At 43.8% G+C, this 20736-nt stretch overlaps 1 protein-coding gene across 1 annotated transcript in view; it reads left to right on the top strand.

Moving 5' to 3' along the window:
- LOC139211585 (sodium- and chloride-dependent taurine transporter-like) overlaps positions 1-10382 on the top strand; it is a 29710-nt gene extending 19328 nt beyond the window's left edge. The window contains exons 10-15 of the mRNA XM_070841846.1: positions 979-1091; positions 2469-2606; positions 4407-4509; positions 5071-5171; positions 5253-5423; positions 5573-10382. Coding sequence (XP_070697947.1) covers positions 979-1091; positions 2469-2606; positions 4407-4509; positions 5071-5171; positions 5253-5423; positions 5573-5731 — 785 coding nt within the window. The 3' untranslated portion in view covers positions 5732-10382. The remainder of the gene's footprint in view (positions 1-978; positions 1092-2468; positions 2607-4406; positions 4510-5070; positions 5172-5252; positions 5424-5572) is intronic.
- Positions 10383-20736: the final 10354 nt, after the last annotated feature.

Raw genomic sequence — 20736 nt, 5'->3', positions numbered from 1 at the left:
AATGTTTCCCCTCTCAGGGAATGGAAGTTGGTACTATTTTTGGAGTCAACGCGGTGTTTGGTTGGATGCCTTGTCATAATTCACAACAAAAATGGAACACATTGATGTGTCTGGCTATCAGCTGCAATGCTGTTTTACTGTTACGACTGCTCCCTTGTTTCTTGACTTCTGTTTTACAGTTCCCAGTGCAGCATCAATGTCAAATTAGACCTCAGAAAAACAAAATATTTGACCTCCCAGTTTGCATCTGCTGCTGTTTTGTAACGGCCATTTTGCATTCCTCTTAGAAAGGATTGTGCTTTAATTCAGTCAGGGATGCAAAATTGCTTGAGTGACGAAGATGATGACATATTCAAATTATTTGGAGTCACCAAGATACTCTTGATTAACCTTTTCTAGCAGTTAACTGTTAACCTGGGAAGGTGAATCAAGCGTACCTTAAGCAGGTTACATACTTCCTGTAGTTGCTCTAATGTTTACAGCGGCCTGTGGCACATGATGTCTATATACTGTGAACACACACACACACACTACACACACCTCCATGCTTCAGTTTATCTCTGGACTCTCTTCCATAGAGATGCAGTTACACGATCCTACTTTACACATTATGAAGCACCACATGTTCCTCACTGTTCTTCTGTTGTTATCTGCTGTTATAATGTTCTAAGTTCTCTTTGCAACATGTCTCTGTTAATGGTGCCTCCTCATGTGCTCAGTGCATAAAGTTAGATAATGTTAGTAGTAAGGAATAATAACAGGTAAGTAAAGATTTGTATCAGATGTTTGTAATACACACACACACACACACACACACACACTGCTTTGTTCATGCATTCATTTCTGGTTCTGCGTCTTGATTGTTTGGGGCCTGTTCTTCCCTCAGGGATGCAGATCAGATGAGCTTATCATGACACTAATGTGACGCCCCCCCCGCCCCCCTCTGTCTGCTCTCACCCCCGACCCCCTCCTCTGCAGGTCCAGGCCTGGCGTTCATTGCCTACCCCAAGGCTGTAACCATGATGCCTTTTCCTACAGTCTGGGCAATCCTCTTCTTCGTTATGCTGCTGCTGCTTGGCCTCGACAGTCAGGTGAGCTCCGACACCAACCTTTGCACGCCGTCACTGCACCGAGATGCCTTTGAGCAGAAATCTGTGCTCAAACTTCAAGGTGCTCATTTTAATGTTTGGAGTGTGTGTGGATTTAAAATAGACAAACCAGAGAGGCTCCAATAAGCCGAAGGCTAATTAACACAGATAAAGAAACAAAGCCGCACCATTCCAGTGACTTCCAGTGCAGATAGTTCAGTACGTTCTTTAGTGTGGCGCAAAGTCAAAATAAATATGATAAATAACGTTTTCACACCTGCCTTTTGTAGTGGGGGGGTGTGAACACAGCAGTCGCACCCGAAACAACTTCAGCACATTATTTTTGGCCTCATTTTCACACCGTATGTTTAACTAAAGTGGTGAAAGCAGACGGTGTCGTTAACAGCGACCAGGAAGCGGCACCTCGATCTCCTTCTGGAGCAGAACAACAGGAATCTGCTCCACCAATCAGAGAGCAGTTTCCTTGCGCATCACAAGTTTAGGTGGTCCTGTAAACTGGTCTCTGACTGGACCAGAACAAATGGACGAGAGGTTCAGAAAGGGGGTCCGACTGCACTTTAATTAAACTCACTGATTTACTTTTATTTCTTTACACGTTTCACTCGTCTTCCAGGTGATAAAGGGTCGTCTAAGACTAACAGAGTAGAGTAGTGGTCTCATCATCTGAGCACCGGATCAGATAAAGTCCAGCATAGCAAGTTATGAACGCGTCATATTCAGACTCTCAGGAAGCCGAGGCTTGTTCCTGAAAACATGGAGCCGATTCCTGGAACCACGTGAGCACCAGACAAAGAACTGACGCACAGCAAATGTGAACCGATAACGCCCAATGTGGGTACAAACTTTTGGTTTGTGTTTGGTTTTTCTTTTTTACTCTTTGCTGGTGAGCAGCTGGGTGGAGGGGTGATGTTCTAAGAAATGTTCTAAAATCAAAATGTTGGATGCAAACATCAATTTAAAAAGTGGATATTATTAGCGGTACTTTGGGAGTTTATTTCATTTCATACATTTACTTCTGTTTAAAACACCTGAACAAAGAAGCTGATTCGTTAATGAGCTTCACACCGATGATGAGCTGCATCAGCTTCACGGACGTTCGGTCCCAGTGGGAGGCCCCTCAGAGGATTCCTACTCTGTTAGAGGTAGACTTGGAGATGAGGACGTGACTTCCTCTAACAGTGTACACATGCTGTCATTAACATGAGCGCACACACAGAATAAATGAAGTCACACATCACTGCTCCCAAACACCTCCAGCTACACGTCCTGTCACAGGACATCAGGAACCTAAAAGAGATGAGAGTGTGAAACAGGAGGTTGTGTGCTCAGTGGATCTACTCTGTCTGTGTCCCCCTGCAGTTTGTGGAGGTGGAAGGGCAGATCACATCACTGGTGGATCTGTATCCGTCCTTCCTAAGGAAGGGTTACCGCAGAGAGATCTTCATCGCTGTCCTCTGCTGCATCAGCTACCTGCTTGGACTCACCATGGTTACCAAGGTAACGGGAGAACAGTAAAACAGCTGTACCGGTAAAGTAAAGAGTGTAGGACGAGTAGAAACCTCAGAAAACACCCTGAGAACTGCTGAGAGCCTCAAACGGTGCCATGAAGACCTTCTGTCCCAGTTACAGCATCCGTCCTGTAGAAATACACTCACAGCACATGTTGATGATTCTATATGGACACATATGGACACTGAGGCCGACGACCTCCTTTCAGCTCGCAGCTCGATACACCAGCGTTCAGACGGCTATTAGTGCTCATCCCTGGGGAGATGATGGCTTCTATTTATACTGTCGAGTCATGAGAACTTCCCTTCCCCCCCTCTGGTATTAATAGATCCAGGAGACTGACTTAGCCTTTCCTAAACTCTCTTGTCCTCCTCTCCTCCTATTTCTGTCACACTCCTCTTCTCTCCTCTCTTCCAAACTCTTTTCTTTCTCTGACCATCTTTCTCTTGGCATCATTCATTCTCTCCCTTTCGACCCCTGCCCTCACTTTTCCTCCCCCCTGAATTATACATCATGCCGGTGGGTCGGGGGAATGTCTTCTAAATTATTTTGTTTTACTCGTTAGAAAAAAAAAAGTGTTCAATCACCAAACTAATATTTTTGTGACATTGGTTCTGGTTTGACGTGAGCTCTGATCAGAAGTCACTGCTTTTTTAACCTTCAGTGAAACACTCAAGCTTTTTGACACCATAGAATCTGGTGCCACGATGTTGAACCCATCTGGGTTTCTGTCACAATCAGACCGGTGACGTTTTTAATCTGAGAGCACCGACAGTTTGTCACACATGCCGTCCTGTGATCAACGCTTTGGGAAGCTGCTTTCCAAACATCTCTGTCAGAGCCGTCAGAGCCTTCAAGGTACATTTAGCCACTTTCTATGCAGACGTCCAATCAGTGTTGCTGTATCGACAGAGAAAGCTGAGCTCCCCTGCTGGTGGAGTCGGACGCTTTGTGAGCGAACGGCATCACAGCAAAGAGCGTCCACTCTGAAATCCACTCCAGCAGAATGATTCAGTGGCTGTTTGCCTCTGTAGCTCAGGATCTGGACGGTCTCCTCCGGCCAGATCCTCTTCCAGCAGCAGCCTCTGTGTTTCTCTGGCTCCAACTCAGCGGCAGACGCTCAGAGACGGCTGGACTGCACTCAGATTTTGGGATGCTGAAATGTTCACAGCTGAAATAACCTGCACTTCAACACTCAGTGGACGGCCACAGAAAACAGCAGAATGTCCCTTTATACGGTCAAAGTTTAAGGTTTACTGCACCGTCATTGTGTGGAGCTCAAAGTAACATCTCCACTATGGGCTGTGCAGGCTCCACACTGTCTGACAGACAGGCACCTTTATAGACGTGATCAGACTAGAACGTGTTTACTTCCACAAAAACCGACTAAAACTGAACATCTGTCGCTTGAATCCGTTCTGATACAAAAAAAAAAGTGAATGAGCCCTTTTTTTTTTTTTTAAAGTGTTTCTGTTCTCTCACAACATTCAGCCTCCTCACTGTTCTTCTATTTCCTGCCCCTCTCTTGTTCCCATGACAACATCTTTTTATGGCTGCGGTGGCCTGGTTCAAGTTTAGGATTCCCATGATTGTTAAAACAGTTTTCACACTGGACACACACACACACACACACACACAGTCTCACGTGTGGTCACGTTTTGAACGTCTCCCTCGTGATCGTGGACAGAAACGGAGTCTCATCAGGTCTGGATCTGAAGACCTGCACAGGTTTTCTCTGCACATGCTGCTGTAGCTGACGTTAACCCCTGTGTGTCTGTCTCTCTGCAGGGTGGCATGTATGTTTTCCAGCTGTTCGATTACTATGCAGCTAGCGGTGTGTGCCTTCTGTGGGTGGCATTCTTTGAATGTATTGCTGTTGCCTGGGTTTATGGTGAGTAACACACTCCAGCAGACAACACAGACCTGTAGGATGCATGTTTAATGACTTGTTGGTGCACAGACGATCAGTGAATGATGGATAACCATCACATCACACGCTGACGTCTGGTTTTTACGTTTATGTTTGAAAATCACACCGAGGTTTTTGCATCATAGTAGTTTTTGCTTTCTTTTGTTGAGAAAACACAAAAATCCTCCTGATCTCACAGCAGTCTGTGAAACGACCACCGCTGTGACGGGATGGTGTTATGGTTACATCCTGGCACCGCGGCAACGCTTTTATATGATGCGTCACATAGGAATGTTGGGCCGTCGTCACGGTAACGATGATAAGCACACGGTTACTGTTGCTAACGGTCACAGTTTGGGAAGGTTGGTCAGGTTTAGTAAAAGATAATAGAAGACAAAACCCTTCATGGACTAAACACATAAGTAGCACTGAGCACCTTGGCTGCTTGGTTGATTTGTCTAAACAGCTAGTTGTACCTCGTCTATTATGTCTGTAAGTAGCTCTGCTGCTCTCTGACCAGAAGATGTTCTCCTGTCGTCACAGGCGTTGATAATTTCTATGATGCGCTTGAGGACATGATGGGCTACAGACCAAATCCTTGGATGAAATGGAGCTGGACTGTTATCACTCCTTTACTGTGCATGGTGAGATCCTCTTCCTCTTCAGTGTTCATATTCAAGATGTAACTCCGTCCCTGTTTAAACGTTGACTCGTCTTCCTCTCAGGGCTGCTTTATCTTCTCCTTGGTCAAATACAAGCCATTGACGTACAACAAGGTCTACGAGTATCCTGACTGGGCCGTCGGCATCGGTTGGACTCTGGCCTTGGCCTCCATGATCTGCATCCCCATGGTGGTCGTCATCAAGATCATCCGGTCTGATGGGCCGCTCATCGAGGTGGGTGCAGCCGTCCTCCACCTACTTCTGTAGGGTTCATACGTCTCTTCTCTCTCCTGCTCGCTCCTCTTCCTCTTTTACATCCCTTCTCTCCTCTTCTCTTCTTTTCACTCATGTCTAATCCTTCCTTCCTTCCTTCCCTCCTGCAGAGGATCAAGGCGGTGGCGGCCCCGGTTCGCGGCGGGGCCAGCTCTCGTCCCGCAGACCATCGTGGCCTCAAGGAGCTCTCCTACCCGCTGGACCCCAACGGGAACAAGGGTCTGCTGATGAAGGCCCCCACCCACACCATCGTAGAGACCATGATGTAAAGGAATGAGGTGGAGGCTCTCCATGAGATCGCTCTCCTCTCCTCTCCTGTCCTCTAAGATGCTTCTGAAGCTAGCTAGCTTTCTGTCTCTCTGTCTATCTGTCTGTCTGGTGGACTGATAAGGGTTTTAAGGAAAAAAGAAGAAAAAAAAAAAAAAAAGTTCCCGTTTCAAATCTTTTAGGAATACTTTGGAAGTAGTTTGCTCTTGGTGGTTTTGTTAAGGGGGTAGCAATCACATTTCAAATCTATTTCTGAATTACTCACAAGCTGCTTTTTTCCTATTTGTAAGATTCATGTGACTACACGTCCCACCGTCGCCTTGATCAAAGGCAGAGTGACAAATCAGCACCAGCCTCTGGTCACATGCTGGAGCTCTTCTGTTTGTTCCACCAGCTACTTTTGCAGAAAAACCAGCTGTTGATCTAAAAAAGGAAGAAAGTGGTTATTGAGTCTTGGAATCAAACAGCCTTTTGTAGCCACAATCTGAAAAAGGTTTTCTATATTGATCACAGATCACAAATGGCTGCTGCGGAGTGAAGAGCAGCCGTTTGCCTGTGGTACAATGAACAGGGTGCACTTATCTGAGGACATGTGCCATAGGGTTCCACTTTGGCTTCTTCTGTCCCGCTGTGTTCAGAGTCCTGGCTGGGATGAGCTAGAAGAAGCATTTCTAACCGCAAACTTGTCACAATTAGAGTCAGTAATCAGGAATTACTTCAGCTGCTCCAGGCAACTAGGAAACAGAAACCTAAATTTCAAAATGTGGCTGTCACAGGGAAGGTGTCCCGGCTGAACCAGACGAACGATCTGTGAAGTGATTTTCTGTCCTACTCTAACTGGTGTCAGATCCTGATCCTTCTCTACCAACCGAACACGACAAACCCAAACTCAAGAGCAAAAATCCAAAGCTACAGCCGCCAAAGTTAAAAGCCTCTCCTCTGCCGCCTCCCTGTGATCGTAGAACAGTCAGATCGGGAACCACGAGCACGCTGACGAACCAGATAAATGTAGAGGTGACGCAGCCATGATAGCCGACGACCCTTATCAAACCAGGATCCTGGTTCTTAAAAGCACCTTAGCACACATATCCCCATCTTCCATAGCAGTAAACTATGGGTTTTAGAGAAAACTAGCACTGAGACTGTGTGGGGGGAACCTGCTCCTGCACAAAGAGAACGGTATCTGAAAGGATTTGAAGTGTGGAGGTTGAACCCTTGAGTGTGTTGTCTGTGGCGTACTGTACAGTAGTAGCTAATCAGTCTATCTATATCTATCTATCTTTCTCTGTCCTAGACCAGTTTACAGTACATTAGTGACTGCACTAGGCACTCTTGGCTTACAATTTTGGATTGGATTTGTTTTATTTTATACAGAGGAAGTTACATTATTATTAGTTTTTCCTCTGTCAATGTTTAGATTTTTTTATTAAGACTATATTGTTATTGTATTCACTATTGATGATAATTGCTGTAGTTTTCCATAGAAGAAGGAACACTTCTTTCATCTGGTGAAAATACTAAGCTATTATACAGATCATACATTTACAGTGGCAGCCATTGTAGTCACAGTCCTCATTTCGTTACTCTGTTGTTAGTGTCACACAAACTAAAAATGCAACTGATTTTTCCCAAATATCTCCTTTTGTACATTTGACTGTACAGTAAAAAAATGGGAATTCTACAATGGCTCCATCTGTAAGTTTGCGGGTGTTGGGGGTTTATAGCTTTTCCTCTTCTGTAAATACCAGGGGACAGTATTTTAATTTGGATGAATTCAGTCAGACAGGGCACTGTAGCCGGTGGTTAAACGACACGTCACCAACCCAATGACTCAGAGCGGCCGTCGCTCCGGCTGTCGACTCGTCTGAGTGTCAAACTCCTCTGCAGACGCCGTGAAACGTGGCAGCTGGCTGCCGACAAACCGGAGCCGGTGAGTGACAGAGTTTGGTCGTGTTTCTAAACGGTCACCGCGTCGCTTTTTCTCCTCAAACATGGAACCTCAGCTGATGAAGTGACTGCAAGTATTTGAATTTCTGCAGTTCTCTGGAAATTAGTGCAAATTGGCTCAACGAGTTTTGTGGCTCAGCAACACTGAATTAAACATCATTTGCAACCTTCAAATGATTCAACAAAATCTTGAAATGTTGTAAAAACTCAGATTCAAACTTTTTTAAAACCTATTTTGGCTCGTAGGTACAAAGAGTTTAGCCTCCAGCAGCTTCGGTGCTCCGCTGTGAGATGATGCACCAGACTACATTTAGTGAATGTAGTCTGGTGTGTGTGCTGTTAGTGGTTAAACCAAAAGGATCTTCCAGGTCTCTACTACTACTACTGTGATCAGGTGCCGTTGTCCCAAAGGATCACGGTGATCTAGTGGACCAGTTCCAACACTTTTACTACCTACCGGTCACTCAGACACCACAACTATACCATAAAATGGCTGCTACTGAAACCAGCTGCGTCCAAACTCTGTCAGTCGTCGGTGTGGTGAGAAGCTGTGTCCCTGTGATACATCAACAATCTTTGTATCCTCAGCTGATTGCCTTTATTTTCGAACACGAAAGCAAAATAACATTTCATTCTTCATGATAACAGAGGGCCATAATGTTGACCATGTGAACCATTAACACCTGAAAGCAGACTATCTGAGAAGAGTGACCGTTCATTTTAATATGTCCATGTAACAGGTGGTGCCCCAGAGTGTGTGTGTGTGTGTGTGTGCGTGTGTGTGTGTGTGTGTGTCACCACTCAGGACCTTCTCTGTACTGCTTTTATCTACTGTATTGCTGCATTAACCCAGCGTCCAAAAAATTCGACATGTAACTGTGGGTGACGAAGAGCCGACATTTAACGGTAGCAATCAACATTGCTCACATTTTTGTGCAGCTTGGACGACGGCGAGAGCTGCTCTTTGTCACACAGAATAGAAAATCACACCTTAACTGCCTATTTTATTCACAATCAAAGGCAAAAATACAGAGAGAGTGAGTCAATGTGAGTTTTTAGTGCACCTTATTTGTATAATTTGGACTTCATATCAAATGACAAGGCCAAAATAAAACACTGCCATCTTTTTATTCAGGGTCTCCTTAGTGGAAAAAACAAAAACAAAAAAAAAAACTCTGAATATTGTCAAAACACTTCAGGTTTTAGCTTGAGGTGCTTCTGCTCTCCCACAGGCAGACACATTATAGAGATCAAAATGTCACTAAAGGATTCATTCCCGTCAGATATACAGTCCTACAGTACGCATGCGTTAACCAACAGCGTCACATCAGCAGTGGTGGTGAGACCAGAGCCTCAAGTCGTGTTTTATCCAAGCTTTGATCATTGTTTCACTCGTTTATGTCATTTCTTCAAATAGAAAGAGTAGTTCATATCATTAAAAGGGATTTGTGACACCAAATCCACAGCACACATCTATTTTCATACAGTAACAAACTTTTCCTATATAAGTCGTCTTTGTACAGTTAAGCTCCCATTGCAGACCTCCCATTTTAATACAGATACAAAGCTTCATTTTAATCTTTAAACTTTTGTACAGATCTGGTCCTAGATTCCCCCGAAGGATCTTTGCATTAAGGCTGCAGAAAACGTATGTCAATGCTGAGAGGAAAGATCTGTCAGCACCTGAAACTGTTAAATACAAGATAGAAAACCCCTTATTGGCATTTTGGAAACAAATATTGCACAGAGCACTTAATGGGCAGTTTTGTCTACTGAGATTTTAAGAAATTTCCAAATTTCTGTGTTGTTAGGCAGATTGATCAAGTCTAAGATGCACAAAATGGGAAAAACTGGTTAACGACCTCAGATCGTAAAGATAGAAATGTTTGACGTTAAATATCCGTCGCAAAGTGTGAAACTACTAAAAATGTGTTCACGCTGTGTGAATGTGGCTGAACTGGTGCTGAGATCCTTCTTCTGGAGGGGAAACGTGGACTAGAAATAATAACTAATGCAGTCATTTATCGGTCTCTTCTGCCTCTGTGTATATTTACAGTGTACCAGTCCCTCTGCCTTCTCACACTCCCCGTCAGTTAGCCTACGTAAACCGTCTGTTAACCTAAGCTAACCAGTTTTTCTCAGAGATAATGAATTTGCAAGAGAATCGAAGCATTAGCGATGCACAAGTTTTTACCGCCGAATGTTGAAATGTGAAAGTCACCTGCGGGTGAATGTAAAAGTTTCTGAAGATTTATTTTTTAGAGTGGGGGAAAAAAAAAATTCATTTCTTTTTATTTTCATTGATCTTGTTTTATTGAATTCAGCAGTTTCTTGTCTTATTTTGATTGTGTGTCTGTCACATTTGCCTTTTGTATTCCAAATATAGTGTATTTGAACCTCTGTCATTGGAGTAACATGTACAACTACCAATCAGAAAACCAACAAAAAAAGCTTAGGTTTGTTACGTGCAATACTTTGTAGAATACTTTTACTTTTCATGCTGTTTTTCCAGGAAGTGGTACTAACTTTGAAGTAAGACGTTAGCCTGTGAATTGTTGAAGAAAATTTGAATAATCAGGGGGTCCAGTTAAATTAAAACCAGCCACAGCTTGCTCTGCAGTGTGGCACTAAACCAAACTAAACCACTATTCCATCAAAGATCTTGTGGTTTGAAATGCACTGAGAATAAAATGATTACTAAACTTCGTCACATCAAATTGAATTTCTTAGCGAAATACTGTTTATTTAATTGTTTGACCGCAGTAACACTGCCACTAAGCCCCCATCTGTCTACCTGCCTTCACTCATCTCACTACTGCTCTGTTGCTAAAAGTCAGGCCGCCTTCCAAAAGTCAGCACCACCAAAGTTCACCGTTTCTACTCTTCGACACATCGAAAGAGAACCGAACTCGTCCTCCCATCAAATAAAACGGCATTAAAATGACCAACGTTTACGTAGGCGACCTCTAGTGGCCGCAGTAGTGATGACGGGAGCGAAGGAGGAAGTCCAGTGACGTAGAAAACACAGCACTTACTTATTTTAACGTAACTTAAATCAAATTCATACTTTTACTTCACTTTTGTAACAAACCCAAACGACCCTCTTTGCCTGAACCTAACCAAACTGCACCTGCGTCACAAAGGCAACATAACACCACTTATCTGCTGGCTCCCGTCCTGCTCCGGCCTACAGGGGGCGCCGAAAACGCTATTTTATATGTCGTTTTGGTGTGAGGACGTGTTTACTGACCAGAACGTCGGAGAGCCCGCACGTCTCATTTGCTAGTGATGGAACAAGTACCGTGGAGGGACGTCCTCGGCAACAAAAGCAGTAAATCAGATAAAAACCAGATAAAACCAGATTCGACCATATCAAACGTGGGCTTTTCTTTAAACCTCGTATGCAAATCTCTACATTCTCTACATTTCTATCGAATTGAAATCCGCTCTGCCATCCCTGCGACCTTAGTGCTTTATCAAAGAAACTGAAAAAACCAAACTACATCCACACAGGAACGGAGTTCAGATTCCATGTTGCCTACATCATGTTCATTACTGGTATGAAAACACGGCCATATCTGCGGGACTCAGAATCCGACCGTCTGTTTCTGTGATATTGGTGCAACATTAGACCATACAGATGTGATCTGGGGGCTGTGTAGAGGTGACACACCGTCTGTTTCACTCTGTGACTCTACGTGGCTGCAGAGGAAGATAAACGGGGCTCCATTTCCTGTAGAGATGGTTTAAAGTTTGGAGAAGAAGTCGTCCTCACTCAGAGAACCACAGTCATGAAGTAACCTAACTACATTTTTGGCATTTAGAGCTTTGATTTGAGTTTTGACTTGTGAGAATATCGTACCAATGAAACAAAAGCCTGTGAAAGTGACTCTTTCTTTTCATTTAACTGAAATGATGCTGGTCACAGTGCAAAGGCTTCTGGGAAATGGAGTTCCGCTCGTCCTCCCCATCCTCTCTGTCGTCAGACTCCTTCTGCTCATGGTCTCCAATGACAATGCCTCTGTCTGTCCTGCATTATCCTGTAAACCAGCCCTTCCTTTTTCAGAATGTACACGGGAAAATGTTTTTTAATTCTTGGTGAAGAAAAAAACATTTTTAAAAGAATTTGAAAGCTTTTATTTTTTATTTCTATGGCCAACCTGTAAGCTAGAAAAAAACAAAACAAAAAAAATACGTGTTTGAACAGGTTTTACAAATGTGTAAAACTTTTTTTATTTCTTAATAAAAAATTTGTCTTCAGAAAACGAAGTCTGTGTTTCATGTGTCACACACACACACACACACACACACACACACACACACACACACACACACACACACACAGATCATTCTATTCAAGTTCATTTTCCCAACTCGAGGGACTTATGTACCTAAATCCCCATGACAACATAATAAATTTCAATCCTACAAAGCCTGTAATACAAGATTGGAGGCATTCCTGCCAACACAGGAGGCCGCATTCCAACACAGTCACTGCTGCCTGCTTCCTTTGAATATGTGAAAATAATCATATGCTCCAACGGCAACCTGCTGTGATTAAGACACACATCATCTGGTACCTGATTATATTTCTGTTGTATTATCATAATGCTAAACCTCCAGAGTCCTACAGGAGTTACAACTGTTGCTGTTCTATATTATATTATATACTCTAATATATTTTAAAGTATAGAGCTGTTACCATTAAACACTGAGTTACAGGTCAACAAAGTCAAAGAGCAGCCTAACTTTAGTTCAATACTGTTTTTAAATGCTACAGAGAACATTCATATCAGTTATTTCCTGTATTTTTAGACCTGGGCCCAATTTTTTTGTTGTGTTGGAACTGGTCCAGTAGATCCAATAGGTCCACTAAAAGTGCTTGTTTGATCCACTGACAGGCTCAGAGTGTTATTCTAAGTGTGTGACAGCATCATGGAAAGGATCCCTACAGAGAGAGACCTGGAAGATCCTTTTGGTTTAACCACAAACAGCACACACACCAGACTACATTCACTAAAACAGGGATTCTAGCTCACAGCACACAGGAGCTGCTGCTCTGCTGCTGTATAGATCTGAGTTTGTTTGTACTGTTTGTATGTTCATATAATGTTGTGTTGGATTTAAACTAACCCTTAAAACCAAAGTCATACCAACACACTAACAACCTATCAGGCAGCAGCAGACCTGCAGCTCCTGTGTCCTGTGAGCTAAAATTACTGTTTTTGTGAATGGGATCTGGGGTGACATAACAGCTGTTTGTGGTTAAACCAAAAGGATCTTCCAGGTCTCTCTCTGTCGGGATCCTTTCCATGATGCTGTGAGACACAAACAAGCAGTTTCAGTGGATGTACATGTACTATTTAGGCCATTTACTGAAGCAGTTCCTAAACTTTTGGTACCTTAGACATCAAAAAATACTAAAAGATAAAGCCCAGGTTTAAAAATACTGGAGTCAAACTTTATGGTGATTTTTGTTTTTCTAACATGTCTATTTAGTTATCAGCACTGATAAACCTTTTCCTCTGTCACAACCAAGCTTGTATTGACATTTCAGACCTGGCTGTGTGTGTGATGAGCTGCAGGTGTGCCGATATGATTGGGTGGTTTGGTGGTGGGTGATTGGTCCCTGCATGAGGATATGAGGCCGTCTGCCAGCAGTCTGTCTGAGATAATCTGCTCCAGAACCCTCTGCAGCCCTGGGAGCTGTTGGGGTGAGTAAGTTTGTTTTCTCACTCCTTTTACAAATGTGTTTTTCCAAAGTCAGGAGCTCGTGTTGGGCTTTGTGGTGGCAGAATGAGCCGCAGACACCGAGCTAAATCAATCCAGTCTACACTTACCTAACCAAAGAAAAATAAATCAAAACACAAATCACTTACCTAAGCTCCTAAGTACTGGAAACAGGAGACAAACAGAACATACACAACCCCCCCACCTCCCCTTTTAAGCTAAAGTAACGGCATTAAGCAGCTCTGTGAAGCTGCTGCTTCAGTTTATGGAATATTTTGACCCAAACATCCGTTTCACAACGGGAAATAAAGGCTCAGACATGCTGGTGATTAATAGAAGCTGGGTACCGAACACAGCTAATTTTCCCAGACTGTAATTTTCCCTCAATAGCTGCGGTTACATGAGCCCCCCCTTTTTTTTTTCTTCTTCTCTCCCATGAAAGCATTTACATGAGTCCTACACAAAGTACTAATCTAAATAGTCCTGTTTGTGCTTCAGTGAAGACACAAAACGCTCTCGGGCACAAACTCGGTCATGTGTCCTTATTTTGTCGTGATTTATCATTCTGCCCAGAAAAGTAGTGCCCAAACTCCACCTCGGTTCTCATCATCATCACCGCTCCCATGTGACCCAACAGAAGCCCGTTGGTTGTGCAGGAACAGCGGGAAGCCGAACCTGCTGTTGAACAATGTAAATGGTAATTTAGCTGTTGCGTTGCCGCAGTCGGTGCTTTAAATAACCGGCACTCCAGAGAAAGAAACAGCGCTGACATTTCCATTCTCCGCCTGCCAGCTCCAAGAATAGACTTTGCTGCTGAGAATTTCTTTTTCCATTTCATCTTTCTGACAGTTTTTTGGCCTTCACACAGAAAGAAAAAACAACAAAATCATTTTTTTTTTGGTTAGATTAGTGTTTCATGATGCTTTTCGCCTTTTGTTCTCCAGTCAAAAATAGAAACAGACAGGAAATGGAAGGGCAAAGTGAGAGAGGGATGATGTGAAAATCCAGCGTGGTTTTGATCCCAGGATGCTGCGGTTGCTCGGTGCCGACCACAGGGACACTGGAAAGCACTTTTTTCCATTTGGTTTTGCAGATTTTTCCTCTGTTTACACTCGTGTGGTACATTCAGTTCCCTCCACGTGCAGTCGGGTTACTGCTCACTGTGGACGGCTGCACATTTAGCATTCCAGTAGAAAGTGGGCATAAAGCATAGGTGGTACCCCCCCCCCTAGTTTAGTTTACTTACGCCTGTAGTTATTGATTTGTTATTGGCCGTTTGGAGGCAGCAGGGACTTTGGCACTTTTAAGCCTAATTTGGTGTCTAAATGACTAAAGGGCACTAAAAGAGCTTGTTTGATCCACTGACAGGCTCAGAGTGTTATTCTAAGTGTGTGACAGCATCATGGAAAGGATCCCTACAGAGAGAGACCTGGAAGATCCTTTTGGTTTAACCACAAACAGCACACACACCAGACTACATTCACTAAAACAGGGATTTTAGAGAACAGGACACAGGAGCTGCTGCTCTGCTGCTGCTGCTGCTTCAATCACTTAGTTTTGTTTGTGTTGTTGTGAAACTTTAAAATGTTTACAGGTTACATCCAACACAACTGTGTAGCACAACAAGATGGTCACAGTCGACCAGCAACTCCTATATTAAGGTAAAAGCTAAAATCCCTGTTTCAGTGAATGTAGTCTGGTGTGTGTGCTGTTTGTGGTTAAACCAAAAGGATCTTCCAGGTCTCTCTCTGTAGGGATCCTTTCCATGATGCTGTCACACACTTAGAATAACACTCTGAGCCTGTCAGTGGATCAAACAAGCTCTTTTAGTGGACCTACTGTGATCAGGTGCAGTTGTCCCAAAGGATCACGTTGCAGCCATTGCAGCCCGTTTGGTGTCTGCTGGCTGAGGTGATCTACTGGACCAGTTCCAACACTTTTACTACCTACCAGTCACTCACACACCTAAATAGGTAAAAATATGACCCCGGTTTAAATCTTGGAGTTACCCTTTGAAGTGTGTGTATACGTTGTGAGTGTTGAGCAGATGATGAATATGATTTGGGAGTGATGATTTATCAGACCAACAATCTTTCTCTCTCATTTCTGTTTCTGCACAGAAACACACGATATCTTGTGTTGGCCTGTTGCCTAGCAACACAGCTCTGATCATACTTCACCTGCCGCCCAGTGTGTCGCCTCTGTGTTTACTCAGTGTGTCAGAACGTGCTCCTGCATGTGATGATGGAAGTCAGTTGTTGGTGTGCTTCGTCTCTTTGGAGGTTTCAGATCTGTTAGTTTCCACCTGAGATACCGTCCACACGCTCAGTGTTTCAGCGCTGGCTTGTTTGTTTAGGAGAACTGTGGGCGGGCGTGTTCATAAGCTACTTCTGTCAGACTGTGTGTGTGCAAATGTGTGCATACAGTAGAGTCCATTGGCTGTTTAAATACTTTTCCATGTGTTCTGTGTGTGTGTGTGTGTGTGTGTTATATAACAGTCGACTCTTGGGGATAATTAAGTCAGCAGAAGCAGAATGTACAAGTTTACACACACACACACACACAAAATGAGCCATGTTACTAAGCGAAGTAGGAAAAAAAACATCACGTGTACACACCATTTCGACACAGGGAAGAAAACACACACACAAACCACAGCGCATGTAAATGTGTGTGTGCTGCAGAAGCGTCTTCAGCATGTTTGCATTTATAAACGTTAAGGTGGAATAAACACGTGATTTAAGACTTGTTTGTTAGTTTGTGACTTCTAAACTAAAACCAGGTTCTTTTAGTCGTGAGCTCGGTTCTGAATTCTGCCTGAAAAGATGTGATTCATCCTGCGACACTCAACCAGTCACACACACACTATTAGTGCACACACACCAGAATAACAGACCAGTCACCCCACGTAAAATTAGACATTTTATTTTTCTTTCTTTTCATCTTTTCTCAGGTTCTTCTCCAAAAGAGAAGTATAGCAGTACACGCTTTGTTTCATAGAAAATGGAAAAAAGAAACAAAACGACAACAACAGCAAAGTTATACATTTTATTTTCCCTTTGAGCATTTGTTTTGTTTTCTCCCACGACTCGGAAGAGTAATATCGTCATAGAAAAATACTATATTACATAGAATAGAACTTTACACAATTTGAAAAAAAATACACAATATCAACGCATACGTTATTAACGGCCCAATCCGGAGACGCAACAGCTCGTGACCTCATCTTTTAAAGTGATCAGACGTTAAAGAATCCAATAAGAGTCCAGTCATTATGGTTAACTGTAGTACTGTAGTACTGTAGTCATCTATGTGGGAAACTGCTAATGTTTAGCAAACCAGATAACAAGGTTTTGTCTAGTTGTCCAGGTAGCAAGCTAACGACGAGCTAACCACATAACGGTTAGCAGCTAAGGTGCTAAATTTAGCTAGTTAAACGTTATCTAGGCTAATGTTTAGCTAATATTAGTAATGGATCTCTGCTTACTGATTCTGTTCAACCACACCTTCTTCTGGGCCATATTGGAGGTTCTTCTGGGCCATATTGGAGGTTCTTCTGGGTCATATTGGAGGTTCTTCTGGGCCATATTAGAGGTTCTTCTGGGCCATATTGGAGGTTCTTCTGGGCCATATTGGAGGTTCTTCTGGGTCATATTAGAGGTTCTTCTGGGTCATATTGGAGGTTCTTCTGGGCCATATTAGAGGTTCTTCTGGGTCATATTGGAGGTTCTTCTGGGCCATATTAGAGGTTCTTCTGGGCCATATTGGAGGTTCTTCTGGGCCATATTGGAGGTTCTTCTGGGTCATATTGGAGGTTCTTCTGGGCCATATTGGAGGTTCTTCTGGGCCATATTAGAGGTTCTTCTGGGTCATATTGGAGGTTCTTCTGGGCCATATTAGAGGTTCTTCTGGGCCATATTGGAGGTTCTTCTGGGCCATATTGGAGGTTCTTCTGGCTCGACTAGATTTAGCAGAAAACTGTTAGCCCACTGCCCAGAAAACTAACTAACCATTCTGCTTCTTCTCAAGAAGAAGTTAGTTTTCTGCTAAAACTAGTCTAGCCGAGAACCTCTAATATGGCCCAGAAGAACCTCTAATATGGCCCAGAAGAACCTCTAATATGACCCAGAAGAACCTCTACTATGGCCCAGAAGAACCTCTAATATGACCCAGAAGAACCTCCAATATGACCCAGAAGAACCTCTAATATGACCCAGAAGAACCTCTACTATGGCCCAGAAGAACCTCCAATATGGCCCAGAAGAACCTCCAATATGACCCAGAAGAACCTCCAATATGGCCCAGAAGAACCTCCAATATGACCCAGAAGAACCTCTGCTATGACCCAGAAGAACCTCTAATATGACCCAGAAGAACCTCTAATATGACCCAGAAGAACCTCTAATATGACCCAGAAGAACCTCTGCTATGACCCAGAAGAACCTCCTGACGTCAAACGGCACAGACAGAAAGATGAGGTTGAACAGAATCAGGAAGCAGAGATCTGGAGGTGTGACTGAGAAAAGAGGAGGGAACTGGACTCATCTTTAAGCTTTAGGTTAAGATGAAGTAGAAAAACACACCACAGTGTGAGTGTGTGCTCGAAGGGGGGGGCTGCACGTGAGAGCGCCTGAACTGCGGCTGATGATGTAATACTTGTCAGATTATATAATAACACGTCAGATGTAATGACTTCCTGTTACAGGCTCGGGGGTAATGACGGCAGGCCGCAGTAATAACACAGACTGACCCTGCAGCACGTCTTCCCACCAAAGTAACTTACAGCGTCATTCTGGTAGTTTTAAATCAGGCTCCTCTGTGTCCACATCCTGGTGTCTGAGTGACTGGTAGGTACTAAAAGTGTTGGAACTGGTCCAGTAGATCACCTCAGCCAGCAGCCACCAAACGGGCTGCAACGTGATCCTGGAGGATCCTTTTGGTTTAACCACAAACAGCTGTTATATCACTCTTTTCCAACACACCAGACTCCATTCACAAAAACAGTGATTTTAGCTCTCAGAGCACAGGAGCTGCTGCTCTGCTGCTGCCTGGACTGGTTAGTTTGTTTGTGTTATTGTGTGACTTTGGTGATTTGACACAATATATTTATAACCCATCAGTCATTTCAGACCCAGAATATGTCAAACGAGGTTCCAGGTTTAAAAACACTGAGTTACCCTTTAAATGTGGACATTAGCCGACATTATACAACTGGGAGGGAGTTTTTAGTTTTTCTCATCTGTGACACTTCTGTTACGATTCCGGTTTGGGCTTTAAATTGACCTTTGACCCCGAGATGCATAGGGAGTATGGATGACCACACACACATACATACATACATACATAAAAACCAACAGAAGTTTGGAAGGCTTTTCTCAGCATGTTCTCTTTTTTGTTGCTTTACAAAACTTTTTTTTTTTTTGTAGGTTATTTTTTTAGTTTTTTGTCTTTTGGCCACTTGACATCGCGTAAAAAAACACTCAGACAAATTTGTTCCGTTGTACATGAAAATACTTACAGTGCATGGTATTCAACAGTGTGCTTCTTTTTTTGTAGTAAGTGCTTGGAGAGAAGTAAATGTCCCTTTTTTTTTCACAGAAACTGAGTTTACAACTGTTTCTGTCTCATCAGGGTTTCGTAACGGCCCACAGCCCTGAAACTGTACTGTACAATGAAATGTACACCACCGAGCTCTTTATCTGTGCAACACACACACACACACGCAACACACACACACACACACACACACACTCCAACAGAAACAACTGACATCTGTAGGCATGTGTAAACAGACATGTATTGTACACACACACACACACGGTTGTTCTCAAAGGGGGGCAGCTGGAGTCGAACTGTATTATGTAACATGAGTAAAGAGTGAGACACACAGACGGAGGAGGGGGGGGGGAACAGAGGTTGTGATTGTTCCCGTGTCAAATGTTTCCAATTCTTCAGAGGACAAAGACTATTTTCTGTCCCCTCGCTTTCTCACACACACACACATGCATTATCCCCGTGTGTGTGTGTGTGTGTTATCTCTTGTCACGTTATTAGTTCTCTTGTGTCGTTCCTGTTAATCCACAGATAACAGGGGGGGCTTACACACCAAAAACAGGAGATGAGGAGGAGTTAAGAAAAGTCATTAAATCATGATGGGTCCAGGTTTTACAGTTGGAGCGCCGAGGGGCATCGCTGCAAAAGATTTATGGCTGTGTTAGAAAATATCTGGTCTCTCAGGTGAACATCTGTTGGAAGCTAAAGACAGTTAGTGCAGCTAACTGAGCTAACAGAGCTAACAGAGCTAACAGAGCTAACAGAGCTAACGGAGCTAACAGAGCTAACAGAGCTAACAGAGCTAACGACCTGCAGTCAGTTTTGGATGATTTCAGCAGCTGTGACGACGTGTTCTGTCTTCAGCTGCACACATGAAGTGTTTTCAGTCCTAATTTCAGCTTGGCTGTGATAATAGTCGTTACTGTGCAACCCTGCCGACCGCATTTGTATAAACTAGCACACCATCGACCGTCTGAGGCCCTTCAGCTGATCAAAGCTGAACCTGGTCGATCGATCGGTGCTTCACTCTGTTAGCAAAGAGTTGGGAGCCAAATCGAGTGGGTGACGGCACGAACATATGTGGACTCTTTCAGACACTCAGGAAGAAACGGACTGATGCACTCATGTACATCATACACAGACATGTAGACACACACACACACACACACACACACACACACACACCCTGCATTGTTTTAATGTCTCTCTGTTGTCAGTGCATGTTGGCCCTGTTGACTGTGTGTGTGAGATCCTGATGAGTTTGCAGGTGATGCTGTTGCCTCCCTCCAAAGCCAAACAGCAGTGACAGGTCAGCGGTCTCCCTCACCCCCTGAAGGTGCCGTGTGGAGCTTGTTCTAAACGGGACTGCGGTGATGGCGGTGTTTGGTAACAGCTACACCAGACAGACGAGCTGCTGATGAATCCTGTTGCTTCTACAGCAAAGAGGAAGTGACTATTTTTTGACTTTGCTCGCTGTTCACTCTGACATGAGCGGCGCTGGCCACCTGTCTACGTTTCCACAGAACAATGTGCACCCAGAGGACCCTGCTGGACGTTTCCTCTACCATCTGTTTTCACCAGAAAGTCACGAGCGTTAGCTCTGTCGGCTGTTGTGGGACATTCTTTTATTCCTCCTTTGTTCATGAATGTGGGCCTGAATGTCTCCTCAGTGCTACACACAGCACCTCGGGAGGCCTGTGTTACCTCTGATGATGCTGGACCACCGGCCCGATCGTGCTGTTTGAAATGCAAACACAGAGGCTACTGCTCTTTGACT

The sequence above is a fragment of the Pempheris klunzingeri genome, chromosome 2 (genome assembly GCF_042242105.1).
Source record: "Pempheris klunzingeri isolate RE-2024b chromosome 2, fPemKlu1.hap1, whole genome shotgun sequence".
Taxonomy (NCBI): Eukaryota; Metazoa; Chordata; class Actinopteri; order Acropomatiformes; family Pempheridae; genus Pempheris; species Pempheris klunzingeri.
The sequence above is the reverse complement of the archived record's forward strand: the minus strand, read 5'-3'. Positions and strand labels throughout refer to the sequence as shown.